At 41.5% G+C, this 16,044-nt stretch overlaps 1 protein-coding gene across 1 annotated transcript in view; it reads right to left on the bottom strand.

The window, feature by feature from the left end:
• Nucleotides 1-423: 423 nt before the first annotated feature.
• DUSP8 (dual specificity phosphatase 8) overlaps nucleotides 424-16,044 on the bottom strand; it is a gene marked incomplete at both ends in the record, with an annotated part of 79,375 nt that continues 63,754 nt past the window's right edge. Inside the window, 4 exons of the mRNA XM_083350826.1 lie at nucleotides 424-1,543; nucleotides 2,548-2,671; nucleotides 4,364-4,523; nucleotides 5,896-6,062. Coding sequence (XP_083206952.1) covers nucleotides 424-1,543; nucleotides 2,548-2,671; nucleotides 4,364-4,523; nucleotides 5,896-6,062 — 1,571 coding nt within the window. The remainder of the gene's footprint in view (nucleotides 1,544-2,547; nucleotides 2,672-4,363; nucleotides 4,524-5,895; nucleotides 6,063-16,044) is intronic.

The raw sequence follows: 16,044 nt of genomic DNA, 5'->3' as shown, positions 1-16,044 counted from the left end.
ATCGTAGGACACATGCATCAGCTCTCCCCTGTTCCCTCTGAAGGGGAAGAGAAAGCACCCTTTGCATGCAAAAGGAAAGAACCCAATATTTAAAGAGTTAATACGCTCTCCACCTACCCAAAAAAGGGAATGTGATTGTGGTTCGTGGTGGCGGTGGAGGTAGGAACCAAAGGAGGCACTAAGCATGCACCGTTATGTTTCTTGACTTCAGATTCCTTTAGCTTTTTGCCTTCGTTTTAGCCGATATGCCCTTTGGAAATGCACACGGGCACATGAGAAAATGCTCTTTAACACATACCCACACCCACACCCTCCTCAGTTAAATATGTCAGCAATCTTCCTCCTCATCCCTACCTCCCTTCCCCCCCCCCTGCATCCCTAGATGCACCCACACTTGCTCTCAAATCTCACACGGTGAACAAATCAGGACACCTCAATGATCTCCATGCTGCCCGAAAAGCTAGACTGTTTGCTAATTTTGCCCAGGTCTTCCCGAGATCTGCTCTCTGATAAGGTTTCTTCAAATTCCATTTGGCAGCTCCTCCTTTTGAACTGCTTCTCGGGCATGGTGTCCTCGTGCCAGCTGTGTCGCACCTCTCGCTGCTCTCCTCGTTGCTTGTCCCTCAATCTGATCTCACAGCTTGCCTGGATTGTGCTGCAGCTGAACGAGGAGTAGGTGGTGGCACTGGCAAAGAGAGTCCCACTCCCGCTGCCTTTGCTGCCTGTTGCTGAGTCTGTGCTGAAGTACCAGGGGTTCTCCGTAGAAGGCGTGCTTGGGGATTCCATGTGCATTCCCCAAGTACCGGCAGTGGAGGGGGTTGTGGCTGGCTGGGCCAGCTGCTGCCCTCCATTGGGAAGGCTCAGCCGAAGGGTCTGCTTGAGATTGTCCTCCGTGCTGGTGCTTTTGTGCATGGCACACATCCCGCTGAAATTCAGGCTCAGCCCATGGGCAGGGGAGCCTGCTTGGTGCCTGTGCTTCCGTCGTTGTCGTACTTTGGCCTCTAGAATGAAGTCAGGTCCACTGGGCCAGTCAGAACCATCTGGAACAGGAGAGAACTGACACGTACCATTGGGACCTGAAGGGCTGTCCAACTTACAAAGCTTGGGAGTTTCCCCTACGTCTGTAGGAACTGGGATCTCCTGCCTTTGAGTAGGACAGTAGGCTGACTTGATGTCCAGAGAAAAAGAACGCTTTAGCCGGTTGGTGTCTTGGATGCGCTCAGAAGATAAATGCAGCCCATTGAGTCCTTGCTGCAATGCCATTGGTGAGACAACCTTTGAAATTCCTAGTGATCGTTCAGAGTCAATGGAGGATGTTTCCAAGATTGTGCTTTTTAATACCTCCTCAGGCTTTTCCGACACAGACAGAGTCTGGGGTCTATTACCTTCACAAGTCTCAAAGTATTCTTGCTGGGGTTCCCCTTCACCTTTCTCTCCTTGGGCCTTCAAAGCTTTGAGTAGCTTCAAACTTCTCTCGTACTCTAGGAGTTGACCTAAGAAGTTGAAATTGGGGGATATGGAGGGACGTCTGTCTTTGACAAACCTGTCGGGGCAAGCAAAGAGCCATGAATTATTACATGGCATTTTCTTACTTCCAATAAAGATACATTTTACAGATCTTGAAAGCATTACCAAGATTTTGAACATCTAATCAGCAAGCCGTGGTTGTAAAAGATTCTTAAAAACTCTATAATTCAAAGCAACACTAGAAACTAATTATATTCATCTTTCCCACGTGCCCATGGCTTTAAAAAGTAGATATATATTTAAGGATCTCTCCTTGTCCAATAGAAGATCAACTGTTACCAAGTTCCACAAATTTCAAGGGTTCAGCAAAGTGGCTATAGATGTTGATTCCATACCCATATAAAAGCTCTTACTTTTGGGCACCAGAGACCGGTTCAGCGGAGAGAGGTTTTTCCACGGACCGGAAAATGTGTGGTTTTGTGTGCTGCCTGCATTCCGTGGATGGGGCTTTGCATGTTTGTATGGACCAGTTGCTTGCATGCCATGGACCAGTACTGGTCCACACACCAGGGTTTGGGGACCCCTGGAATTGAGTATTAGTTCAGCACTTAATTTTTTTTTGTTCAGTCTGCCTTATCAGTTTTTTAAAAAACCAAATTTACTCTGAATCACAAAATGACTTAAATTTACCTGTGAGTGATCCCAAACATTCAAAGAGTGGGAGCCAATCAGCAGGCTACCGCAAGCCTGACAGTTACGTAAATCAGTTTCTAAGCTTACACTAAGAAACCGGCCCACAAATTAAGAATTAGAGCCTCACAAAAGGCACATCATTGATGGTGTTACTTTGTTTTTATGTGCTCCACTTGTCTTTTTGTGGGGGGGACATAAGAGAAAAAAAAGCTTGACTTCAAAAACAGCTATTAAAAAATAAAAATAAAACCTGTCCTAAGGAGCTTTTGAGGATTGGGTGGGAGGGGAGAAGGGAAGGTGGGGTGGGTGGGGAAGAACCAGCCAGCCAACTATTCTCCTTGGAAAGGAAAAAGAAACAGCATCTTCTGGAAATTTGTAGAAACCTACCTGTAGGCATCATCTGAAGACATGCCCATGGTCTTCATGATGTACGCAATGGCAATGGTGGCCGATCGGGAAATGCCTGCCAGGCAGTGCACAATCACCTGACAGCTAGAAACCTTGGCCTTATCTGCAGCACAAGAAACATAAACATAGTTTATTGTTGTTAGCATATGGTTGTTTATGATTGTTTTTTGTTTTTATACCTTGTATTTAGCTCTGGAAAGTCGGGGGGGAGGGGAGAAGGGGGGGAGGGATAGGGAGGGCTAGGTAGGGGTGGGCGGAGGGAGGGGGGAGGGATTGTTAAAGATAAAATGTATTGTAAAACTTTTCAATAAAAAAAAAAGAAAGCAGGGGTCACTTCAAACAAAGACATCTTAAAGACTACCAAGACTCCTTTCAGATTTGGTGGAGTAAAAGCAGCTCCGAGAAAGCTTATCTTACCAAATCTGAAATCTTAAAATGTGTCATAAACTTCCTTGTTGTCTTTGTTGCAGACTAACATTGGTCTCCCTTGGAGGCCAGAAGGAAAAAGCAAAAAACTGTAGGAATAAGATATTTAGCTCTGCGCAGGTGGATGCTTTCAGCCAAAACTTGCTTTAACTAAAGTGAAACCTTGTTTTGATTGAATAACTGGGAGATGGGGGGATGTTCACTCTGGTAATCTGATCACCATGGCATCATAGGGCCATATATTTCATCCTTTGTTTATTGACATCCTTATGCAAATCACATCATTTGTATAGTAATGTCATTATGTAAATTATGGACTGTTGCAAATTCCATTATATTAAAGTTTAGGTTTCACTGTGCTTGTCATGCTGGTGACCCAGCTCTTGCGTTTAGCTTGCAGCCAAGAGAGGGAATCTGAGGATCTCAGACTACAGCTCTAATTAGCCCAGCCAGCATGGCCAGCAATCTGAAATTAAAAAAAAAATGTTGTAATCCAGTTGTATGTTCCATATATAATATGTGAATCAGAGAACTTGCATAATGCAAATTTAAAATAGTTTAAAGGAACCGAACAGGCAAATATGTCCACTCATCCCTTATGAGGAGGTGATTTGATTCTTACAGCCTGGACTATGGCTGTCTATTTGACAATCATTTGCAACAAATTGTGTTGCTTTGACATGATAAAAATTATGGAACAAATAAAGCCTGGATTAAAAATCTGGGCACAGAATTCATTTATTTAAGCATGGCATCAATTAAATAAGTCAACAGATATCTGCATTGTTTGCAAATGTTTCATTCATTCATTCATTCATTCATCCTGTAGATATTTTGGATATCAACATTCCTAAATCCTAAAGGTCATTCTGGCTCTGAATTATGGGAGTTGATTCAATACTCCGGAAGGTATCAGGATGATCAAGAGTGTTTTCACAGACAATCTGAAGCACTGCTTACATTCTATGTCTTAAGAAATAAATTATTTCTTTGTACCCATATGCAGTTGTTTAACAAATAATATCTGAATGAGCCTGGCTGTTCTGAAGTTTAAAAAGCATATTCATCAAAGGAAGGAGCAGTATTGTCTCAATTAGTTACTAATTGTTCCTCTGTGGTATCCAAATTTACATCAGCCTTATAATCTGGCCATCAGCCCCAGGAACTTGTTTTGTGCAAGGGAGAAGGTCCGTCTTCCAAGGGCAGGCTGGTATTTTGCACACCGTAGATCTTTAAAATATGGGATCAATGGAACGGGAGAGAGAGGGAACTGAGCAAATTGGTCATCATTTGCCCCCACACCAGAGTAACTGAAAAGGTATGACATTTTTTCCCCCCAAGAGCTCTTTACCAATAAGCCTGGTCTTACCAATGAACTCAATCGATTTATCCAGCCAAGGAAGCAGTTTCTCACAGTAATTGTCATTGACTGGAATGCGCATGAAGTGACTGTCACAGATGAAATCGGGTTTGGGACATGAATTGCTGGCGTTGAGAACATAGCTGATCCCATTCTGGGTCATCAGGTCCTGAAGGGAAAAAAAAGAGCTAGGTTCTTTCATTTGTCACTGAGTGCAGAATCCTCTCCCCTATTCTTCCAGAGGTTCCAATTATGCTCTAGTTCAGGGGTCGGCAACCTCGGCTCTTTTATGACTCGTGGACTTCAACTCCCAGAATTCCTGAGCCAGGAATTCTGGGAGTTGAAGTCCACGAGTCATAAAAGAGCCGAGGTTGCCGACCCCTGCTCTAGTTTTAAGAGGCAGTGGAAGTCCAGAAGATATTGAACTACAGTTCTCAACAGCACAGTCAGTATGGCCAAGGAGAAGGAGGCAAGGAATTACACATCGACAATGTTGAGAAGGTTACAGATTTTCCACTCCCAGTACATTGTCCTCCTTTCTCTCTTGCACTGTATCTCCTACTAGACTGTCTACCATCAGCTTTTGTAGCCATAGAGGGCTTCCATGTATTTTAGCCACCAGTTGAAAATTGTTGAGCAGCTTCTTTTTCATAGCAAAGAGCTGTACCTTCACCAACAATGTCAAGGGCAACACAATGTTCCTCTTGTTGAGTTAACCATTTTTTTTTCTCCACAGTCCCTGTGCTTATTGCTTATTAACCCCAACCTCAAATTCTAGGAGCCAGCCAAACTGCCCAGCTTACATTCTTAGCATTTTTTTCATTCTTGTGTCTTTCTACTCCCTGTATAAAATGTTATTTTTCTTCTTCTTTTTGCACCTCTAATTTAGATGCTTCCTCCCACCTCCTTGTGAGCAAATACGCTACTGGCGCCCTCCTGCCTGGGATACATGCCCACTGATATTGTAATAATGACTTCTTTCTTATTCTCTCTCTTCCCTGCAGTCCTATCATAGCCAAAGCATTCTGGCACCTTTTGAAAGGACAGTGCTGCTCCCTCCCTCTCTGCCTTTCCCAATGCCCATCTTTATGCATTCGGGGGCCCTCTCAAAAGGATTTTTTTTCTTGCAGATGTAGGCTGCACTGCCTACACTCTCTGGCACCTCAACTTACCATCAGTCACAGCTGAATGCCAAGGCTAATACCTCATCCTCTGGCTGGACATGGAAAAACTGAGGTCAGTGTTGTTCTTTAGCCTGGCTGGCACCGTACTCTGGCAAGACAAAACTGGCTCCCCTCACATAACATTTCTTAGGGACAGCCTCACCATCCTGACATTCCCACTGCTAATGCCTTTTATGCTTCAAGGGAAGTCTATGAAGTCTCTCTCTCTCTCTGCACCCTTCAGAGCTCCAGATAGACACGGTTGTTCAACTGGGTGATGTACGATTGCCCACAGGGAGCAAATGACTCGTGGTGCCTTTACAGAAGAAGATACAGATTCTACAAGACAAGCCCAGCTCCCTCAAAGCCACAGAGTACCTTATTTAAGACATCTTTCTGGGAACCCAGGTAGAGGTGAGGCAAGATGCGTGTTGGGCCAACATTGGCCACTGGCAAGCATGGCTGCGAGATACTCATTGGCAGGATGGCAGTTGGTTTTCCTTCACAGAGTCCTGGGAAAGAAGACGAAAAGGTGGCAAAGCCCCCTGAAGGAGAGGAAGGAAGGAAATAGGAGTTAGGAGCAACGTTTTCTTGTTCATTAACTGTGTTTTGCTTGTAATATTCTACACTCATTCTAATCACCTATCACTTCAGTACCGAACTAAACTTTCTATCTGTGGAACTATTTGGCCAGAGAACATTTCAGTACAGCCCTTAGCTTTCATAAAAAAATTAGACATGCATCTAAAAGCAAATAACTGATTTTGGTGACAGATTTCCCCCCCCCAGGCAATTTACAAAGGGAATGTACCTGTTCCTAGCTAGGAAGAAAGCATGGCTCTTGGGGATATTGCTATACTGTAGCTGTCCTGGTGTTAGGCTTTGTCAATGTGTTGCATTCCCACAATCTTCAACTTTCCTTTTTACTTGCCTCCTACATTGTCTCCTTGTTTAGCCACTGCCATCTGTTCCAGAGATTTTGTCATTAAATGAAATGGTCACTATGTGAACACATAACTCGGAGACAGAGGAGAAGATTGCTGGTTGCTACAAAGATTGCTGGTTGCTGCCAGCTCATTCAGATAAAATTCATGCAACCTATATCAGTGTTACTCTGACTCCAGTGTTTCTGATTGTCAGGTGTAGAAATGTGGTTATAAGCCAGTACGTTGGTTGGAGCATGAATTTATTTTACTACTACCGGTATTTATTACCATTGTATTTGCAAATGATGGCTAGCTAAGGTAGTTGCTAAATGGGGAATAGCTGTTTTAGGATCAGTATTTCATTAGCATCCATTGTCATCTCTCTTAAAAATTTCCTGATCTGCTATTTGCTAAAACTTGTCAATGTGGGTAATATTCTTTTACTTTCTTACAACTCTATTTCATAAAACAGAATTTCATACGCATACCTCATATCTTAGTATTATGAAACTATTACTCAGTTAAGAAACATAGTTAAACAAATATTAATGTAAAAAAAGAGAATGAGCAAAGAAAGTATGGTTAGAAGGATGAATTAAATTGTTAACTTCACTTTCTCATCCCTCCTTAGTTCATTTGATTCATTTTCCATATCATTTTGAAATTGTTAAAAATACGCATACAAATGTTACTAGAAAAATCCAATTCCCTTATATTATTTTTTATTTCCTCCATACTTAATTTTGTGGTTTTTCTTTAAATTCAGATATGTACACCACAAATTTGTGAGAACTGTGACTATTAGAAGATAACTATATTCTACTTTGCACATTTATTTAGTAAATAGCAATAGCATTTAGACTTATATACTGCTCCATAGTGCTTTACAGCCATCTCTAAGTGGGTTTACAGAGTCAGCATATTGTCCCTAACAAACTGGATCCTCATTTTACCAACCTTGGAAGGATGGAAGGCCAAGTCAACCTTGATCCAGTGAGGATTGAACTCCTGGCAGCAAGCAGAATCAATCTGAATACTGCATTCTAACCACTGTGCCACTATCTATCGCTCATGCACTTTTTTAAAAAATCAGAACTCAAATGGATACAATTCGTTCTTCTTTCTTTAAGCTAGATTGTTAAAAATCAACAAAACAAACTGGAAAAATGAACCTCAAACCTACATTCCATAGTTCTAAAAAACAACTTTAATAAATTTAAATCCAATAAGAATCAATCAAATTCTCTCAAAAGAACGAGTAAGTATTTTCTAGAATTCTTCAGACTTCTAGCATATTGTTCAAATAGGAATTCTGGATCGTTGGAGAAATATACTATTTTTGTGGATAAATACTTGAAAAGAATTATATAAGCCAACAAAGGAAATCACTTAAGACTTTGATAAATAACTGTATTTCCTAAAGCAAGAGAGGGATACTTACAACGTTTCTGTCAAAGCATCAATTTGCATATATTGCATGCTCCAATAAAAATCTACATTTTATACCTAAGATTAATAAGTTAGCTCATTTATCATATGCATTAATCACTTCATTCTTTCAGTGCTTACTGTAATGACAATGGCTGCATTTTCCATTCACTCTTGCTTTTCCTTTTTCCAAAAGCCAATTTCAAGATTGTCTGTTTATCACCCATTGATTCCAACTGTTTACAGAATCTATGCCACCTAATAAAAATCCCAAGTCTCTCTAGAGAGCACCGTGTTATTTTTTGACATTGCTCTTTCAGTATTTTACAGATCACTATCCCCAATGCATGAGCAAGCAGCACAGGTTGCACATTTTAACTGATTACAAAACAACGGAGTATCTTAGTGATGGGAAGTAGCAGACAGACAGTGTAAAATAAAATAATAAAATAAAATAAAACAAAATAAAATAACATAAAATAAAATAAAAAACAAAACAAAACAAAACAAAATAATAAAATAATAAAATAAAATAAAATAATAAAATAAAATAAAATAAAATAATAAATAATCTGCAGGGGGGAGGTGGGTCGTAAGCGTGTGTGCATGTGTGTAATTCTAGGAAAGCAGGAAATAAACTACCCGGACTAGAATTTGGTCAGGGCTTTGAGGGATAATTTTACTCTTCATTTATAAATAGTCCTCTTGAGAATCTTTAGCGGTCACATGTGAGTGAGATTTGTCATCTGAGAAACGGCAGACTGAACAGTTGCCAGTGTTGTTATATCCTGGTTTAAGAGGGTCTAAGTCAAGAGAATAGCTTTGAGCAATGATTTTAAAAATGTTCATCATTAGAAACCATTCCTGTGTTGATTTTTTTTAATCAAGGAAAGCCTGCTGTATTGCGGAAAATTGATGGCCATTTTTCCATGTGTGTTATAGCATCACTTCAGATTAGACATGCTGAACTAACTGCTATCTGCTAAGAAATGAGAATACAATATTCAGTTTTCAAGTGATAGATCAATTCCCGCATATACACAAAGGTCTGTGCCTGTTATACCAATCCAGGATTTGTAAAAAATAAAGAAAAATGGTCCTGCAAGGTGTTTCTGAGTTGAAGATGTGTGCCAGGTCTGAAAAGGTAGAAAGTTATGGATCTAAACCACATCCAAGACTTTCCCATCTTTGCACACTTCTAAAAGAGTTTTTTAGTTTGTTTCAGGTAAGCACGATATATTTTCTAATTGAGGAACACCTAATAGCACCTATCAGATTTATCCCTGAAGAACCATTTGAAGATTACTGAATGAACCAATCATTCCTAGGACCTTTCCAAAGCACTGATCCCATAATTTTAGATCTTGTTCCTTTGTCCATCACCAATCATCTCTGGTTGATTCATTGCCAATACAGAAGCTGGGTTTTTATAGTTGACGGAGACCCATGTCAGTTTGGCAGTGTTTCAGCATCTTCCTCCCTTTACTCTCTCTCTCCAGCTCCTACTCAAGTACGTAAAAAGATCTTTTCCAATTCATGCTCTGGCCACTGGCCAATTAAGCAGCCCCTTGTATAGGTTAATTAGAAAAACGAGTCTATACTCGTGGGTGGTCAAGGTATTTAGACAGAGATGGCAGGATTTCATTTCTGATCAGATCCTTTGAGCAAAACATATCTGATTCATGTTTTCCCATTTTTTCCCCTGCCGTTTTTTTTTAAACTGCTCACACACTCCTTAGCTACATTTCCTAGAACTCTTCGCTGTGGGAGCCTTGCTTTCATTAACTCCTAATTCGGATCTAACAGTGTTTGTTTTTCCAGCAGTAAATATCAGACTGAAAGCAAGCAAAAAGTCCACTATTAACTGACAGATATTTCCTCTATGACCAGATAACTACTAAAACTATTGAAATTTGAGTTTTCAGGATCTCTTTGTCAATTTGAGATGCAGAGAGTTAATGCTTTTTGCAGCACTCCCTCAACCAGGATATTAAATCAGAATGAATGAAATGAGATTAGTGCAGGTGTCCATGAGCTATGGTTACTTCTGTTTATTGCCCCTCTGCCTTTTGCATTCCGTTTCACCAGAGGAGTACACTCAGACGCATGTATTTCTGCCCTTTTACTTGCACCACATGTATAAGATGACAACTAGCAGTCAAAACAGAAGCATTCCAGATGCATTTCTATAAGAAGCCATATTGTACCTAGTACAGTACAACAGTTCTACCTGTTAGTATCTCACAACATAAACAACTTAGTCTGTTGAAGAGAACGAAAGCATCTATCCCAGGGGTGTCAAACTCAATTTCATTGAGGGCCGCATCAGCATTGCAGTTGCCCTCAAGGGGCTGGGTGGGTATGGCCAGGGTGGGCGTGGCCTGGGTGGGCGTGGCTAGAGTGTGTATGGCCTACTGGGTGGGTGTGGCCAGCTCTACATCGTTCGCATCAAGGGTGCCTATGGGGGCCTGGGCTGGAGTGGGACAGATCTGAGGGTCTCTGGCAGAAGGAGGGTCTCTGGGCCAGGGCCAAGGCAGTGGGGGCCGTTCCCTCACTGTTTCCAGGATGGCTTTGTGGCCACATGAAACCACTTTGTGGGCCGGATCCGGCCCCCGGGCCTTGTGTTTGACATGTCTGCTCTATAAGGGCTTTGACTGCTTACAATATTACAAGGTGTGGACACCTCTTAAAAATGGGTATACAGACCACCTCGTCTCCATATTGAAGATTTTGCATGTTGATAAGGAAGCAGCAATTAGAATAGAATAGAGAGCAAGTTACTAGTTCAAAAGTAGGAAATAAGTTGCTGGTGATTCCCTTTTGGTGGCTATAAATGAGGAGGAGTGGAGGGAACCAGTTGTTGAAGAGGAAAAATGAGTGCAGAAGCTGCTTTGGTGCTCAGCATTAAGGAAAATGTAAATTGTGCGCCAATGCAAATGAATGAATGAATGCTGGGAATATTATCTCTGTCCTCCTAAGCTTAAAACTCCAAAAGGAAGATGGCTATAATCATGAAATAATTTCTTGGGAGGAAGAAAATGTCAAACATCTGTGAGGGAGATTGGTTGACTTCTAAATAAAATAAAAATAAATAATGTATTGAAAGGCAAACTTCCAAACAACGATAATGCAGTATTGTCAAGGACAGGGGTGTCAAACTCAATTTCATTGAGGGCCACATCAGCATTGCGGTTGCCCTCAGGGGGCCGGGTGGGCGTGGCCTACTGGGTGGGCGTGGTTAGAGTGCGTATGGCCTGGGTGGGCGTGGCCAGCTCTACATCGTTTGCATCAAGGGTGCCTATGGGGGCCTGGGCTGGAGTGTGTTGTGACTCAGGGCCAGCCTGTGGGTCCGACAGCCGGCTCCGATGTATCGGAGGACTCAGATGTGGGGGAGGAGGGAAACGAACCGGCTGATGATGATTTGGAGACTTTGCAAAGTCCTCAGCCGGGAACCTCTGCTCAGCTGTGTGAGCCCGAGAGTGCGGAGGATGATGACCCACAGCTGGCCCTGTTCAAGGACGCCCGACGCAGGAGGCAGTCGAGCAGGGACAAACAAAGAAAGGCTATGGGACTCCTCGGGAGGAGGCACAGGGAGACCACGCCCTGAGCTCTCTATAAAAGGAGTGTTTGGGGAGGGGCTGGTGGCTGAAAGCAACTCTTTTGCTTGAGAGATAAGCTCTTGTGTGTTTACTATTAAATCTTGGCAGAAGCCTTTTAGCCTTGGACGCTTTCCAGTCTCTTCTTTTGAAATAGGGGTTGAGAGAAGAGGGCTGGTTCAGAACAGAGTGGGACAGATCTGAGGGTCTCTGGCAGAAGGAGGGTCTCTGGGCCAGGGCCAAGGCAGTGGGGGCCGTTCCCTCACTGTTTCCAGGATGGCTTCACGGGCCGCATGAAACCACTTCGCGGGCCGGATCTGGCCCCTGGGCCTTGTGTTTGACATGTCTGATCTATCCTAACTGATTTATTCCTCAAGGCCAGGCTAAGCAGTACTGATATCAGATCCGTGGATTTAGAGAAAGAAATATTTGACCTAACGCTGCAAGAAGGAGACGGTTTTTAGCAGCAAAAATGATGCAAAGCATGCAATGCAGAATCCTCCCTCTTTCTGCTGATCAACCTCATTTGCCCCCTCCCCCAAAATCACTCCAAGTATTCAGAACTCAAGAATGATCAATCTTCATCATGTCCATCAGGAAAAAAAAACCCTAGGATTTTATATATGGTGATGGCAGAAAGATTGCTCTATGCACAAAATTGGAAGGATGCCTCGATTCCTACCATGGACGAAGGGTTACAAAAGCTGGATGGAATTAGCAGAGATGGCCAAATTGACTGTGCTGATCAAAGAAAAGAACATAAGTATTTTTGTTTCAATTTGGAAACTGCTACTGGACTTTGTGCTTGTGGTGGAAAAAAGTGATATTATGATTTTGGGTTTTACTCATTAGACTGATTTGCCTATACAGAAATGGCTGGTGCATATTACTATAGAAATATAAAAAGTTGAGATTTGATTTTAATGTCTGATTTTACTGCAACAGAGAGAGTTGGAAGTCAATGCCTTTTGTTTCTTCCCCTCCCTTTCTTCACACCTTTTTTGTTTTCTTTTTTTCTACTATTGTCCCCTACTACTTGCTTTTGTATTTTTACATTTCATGTTATAAATGAATAAAACTAATAAAAGAAGAACAAAAAAACTAGGATGATTTTTATTCTACATATGTGTTAATGAATATCCCAGCCACAGAACCTGTAAAGTGCTGTGAACTGGTAGTACAGCACCAATACATCACTGTTTGATTCATATTTCATTATTTCCTAACTGTAGTACCGCCTTCCTGTCATATGGGAGTATTAGCAAAGAGTATTCTCACAGGACATCACAATGGGTAATACTATGTAATGGTGCCGATCCTATTCACCCAATCATAACTTTCCCCAAGAGTTAGCCCTACAAGTCCTGGAATCTATAGAGTAAGTCTGGAGGCTAAAACATATAAGGAACGGTTGCTGGAACTGGGCATGTCTAGCCTAATGAAGAGAAGGACGAGGGGTGCCATGATAGCAGTGTTCCAACATCTCAGGGGCTGCCACAAGGAAGAGGAAGTCAAGCTATTCTCCAAAGCACCTGAAGGTAAGACAAGAAGCAAGGGATAGAAACTAATCAAGGAGAGAAGCAACCTAAAACTAAGGAGAAATTTCCTGACAGTTAGAACAATTAACCAGTGGAACAACCTGCCTCCAGAAGCTGTGAATACGCCAACACTGGAAGTTTTTAAGAAGAGACTGAAATGGTATAGTGTTTCCTGCCTGAGCTGGGGATTGGACTAGATGACCTTTAAGGTCCCTTCCAACTTTATTATTATTATTATTATTATTATTATTATTATTATTATTATTATTATTATTATTATTATTATTATTATTATTATTATCCCATGTCAACCATTAGCGCCAGTCAATTTGAGTGTTCAGTTGACTGAGTTTCGTGTTTTATGAATAAAAGTTTTATATAATAATAATAATATAGAAAATGGTCATTCATTTATTTGTCTATCATGCTCATTTTCATCATAAGAACTGGGTCGCTGCTTGGATCCTACAGATAGTTTTCATTTAGTGACTGCCTCATTTAGCAACCATTCACAGTTATGATAAAATATTAAACAGGGCAACTGAAAAGAGCAAAGAAAAAAAAGAGTAGGAATTCTGCAATTAGCCTTTAAGATTCCCGGTTGCTAATTTTTTATTTAGTTGCTTTTTAAAAAAAAAAAAATTAAGAACCCAATATAATTTCATTGAAAATCCATGAGGAAATACAAGCGAAACGCTTAGCCTCTCTGAAGGTGGGGTGGCTTTTCCTTACAATAAAGGCTAGCTGCCTTTCCACTTTGAAATCAAGGAAGGAAAATATAACAAGCAATTCCTTTTACAATTATGACTCTTTGGCAGGATATCTGGTTTGGCAGACATGTCAAACACAAGGCCCAGGGGCCAGATCCGGCCCACGAAGTGGTTTCATGTGGCCCGCAAAGCCATCCTGGAAACAGTGAGGGAACGGCCCCCACTGCCTTGGCCCTGGCCCAGAGACCCTCCTTCTGCCAGAGACCCTCAGATCTGTCCCACTCCTGCCCAGGCCCCCATAGGCACCCTTGATGTGAACGATGTAGAGCTGGCCATGCCCACCCAGTAGGCCATACGCACTCTAGCCACGCCCACCCAGTAGGCCACGCCCACCCTGGCCACACCCACCCGGCCCCCTGAGGGCAACCACAATGCTGATGCGGCCCTCAATGAAATTGAGTTTGACACCCCTGTGGTTTGGGAACGGCATTCTCTTGGGCATGAATGGAATTGAGAGAGGGAATGAACCCCTAAGTGGAACAGAGTGGGTAGAAGCAGCTCTTAGGTTTCTTGTAGTTTCACCCTCTGGTAGGAAATTTGTCTGAAAACCTGGCAAGATACGAATTGCTTGTCCTTGGTTCAGAATCCCAAAGCAAAGCTGCTGCATTCTTTGACACTTTAGATAAGATTCCCAGTCAACCACTAACGTGTATTTGCACTGTGGCAAGTTGAAAACAAACAGAATGGATGTACGTAGAAATGGGATATAGCACTAAGAGAAATCTGGATTGTCTACCTAGGTTCCATCTATTAGAAAGCACCTGGATATTAGCACTTCCCTTTTTAAGCACCTTAAAGTATCCTAGTGAGGCAGCCTTTCATAGTCTGGTATCCTTTTTAGAAGGTACAACCCTTAATAGCTTCCTAACTCTTAGTTTTGCTTAAACAATGTACTGTATACGGTTACACAAAAGGCTATTTACTGTACTATCCATAGCATTTCTTTTGGTCTGCACTGGAGCAAGAAAATTGCTTGAACTGATCACAGCAACCATAAACAATAATTTTGTACAATATCTCTTAAAACCATAATAGAAAGGCTCACGGCACTATGTTTACTTGTAATTTGCACATGCCTAAAATACAATCTAGCCCAGCCAAAAGAAACACTAGCAATCTGCCGATTACCTGAACCACAACATGATTAAACTAGCACGCTAAAGTGCTTCTTACCATCTTTACATTAGCACTACACAAGCAAAAAGCTAAGCCAATTACAATATAGTATATTCAGCATTGAGGTATTCAGCATTCCTTGTTTCCATCAACATAAAGAATAGAAAAAAGAGAGGCTTTGCCTACAAGAGACGATTTTGAACCAGAAACCTTGTAAACACTCCTCCTTGTGGGAGACATGCTTTCCTACAGGAGCTGTATGTTTCTTGGGTGAATATAGAGTACAAATGACCATGAGCATAAGATATGGGGCTTATTTAACATTGGAAAACCTACAAGGAATGTTGCTCTCAAAGTAGATAAGAGGAAATAATAGGGAATTTGTACGTTAGTCATATGTGTTATTGTGCTAGATGTAGACAACACTACACAGAGACTGAATGTACCACCCTCTTGGTGCCTTTGCAGTCACAGTCTTATAACAATCCTTTTCTGAGCCTCTCATTTTACTGCTTGTAACCTCAAGCCATTGAATTTAATTAAGCCAGGAATAAACTTTCTTTCCTTGCATTTACCAAAATAAGCCTGAAAGTAGGAGAGCATGGTGTCTGCAAGGCACATTAACTACCGAGGCAAAGAATGTGGGCTTTTACATTTTTACACATATGACAATTGCTAAGCCAATGTTTTGTGATGCAAAATATTCCATCTATTTTAAAAAGAGCAAACCTGAAAATAAAGGATTTGCAGTATCAGATCTTGGGAGTCAAGGCCATTTAGCTGGGGAGGCAAAATCCATCACAGGCATACAAGTCAGCTTATGTTGTGAAAAGAGAACTTTGGGAATGGAATGGAATGGAATGGAATGGAATGGAATAGAATAGAATAGAATAGAATAGAATAGAATAGAATAGAATAGAATAGAATAGAATAGAATAGAATAGAATAGAATAGAATAGAATAGAATAGAATAGAATAGAATAGAATAGAATAGAATTCTTTATTGGCCAAGTATGGATGGACCCACAAGGAATTGGTCTCTGGTTCATAAGCTCTCACTGTACATACCACAAGCAACACGTACCTGCCATTTGTTTTGGATCTGTATAGGTAGTCCTCGACTTACGACTGCAATTGGGATCACACTTTTCCT

Source organism: Vipera ursinii (assembly GCF_947247035.1).
Source record: "Vipera ursinii genome assembly, chromosome: 1".
Taxonomy (NCBI): Eukaryota; Metazoa; Chordata; class Lepidosauria; order Squamata; family Viperidae; genus Vipera; species Vipera ursinii.
Note: the sequence above shows the minus strand (reverse complement) of the source record. Positions and strands in the feature narration are given on the sequence as shown.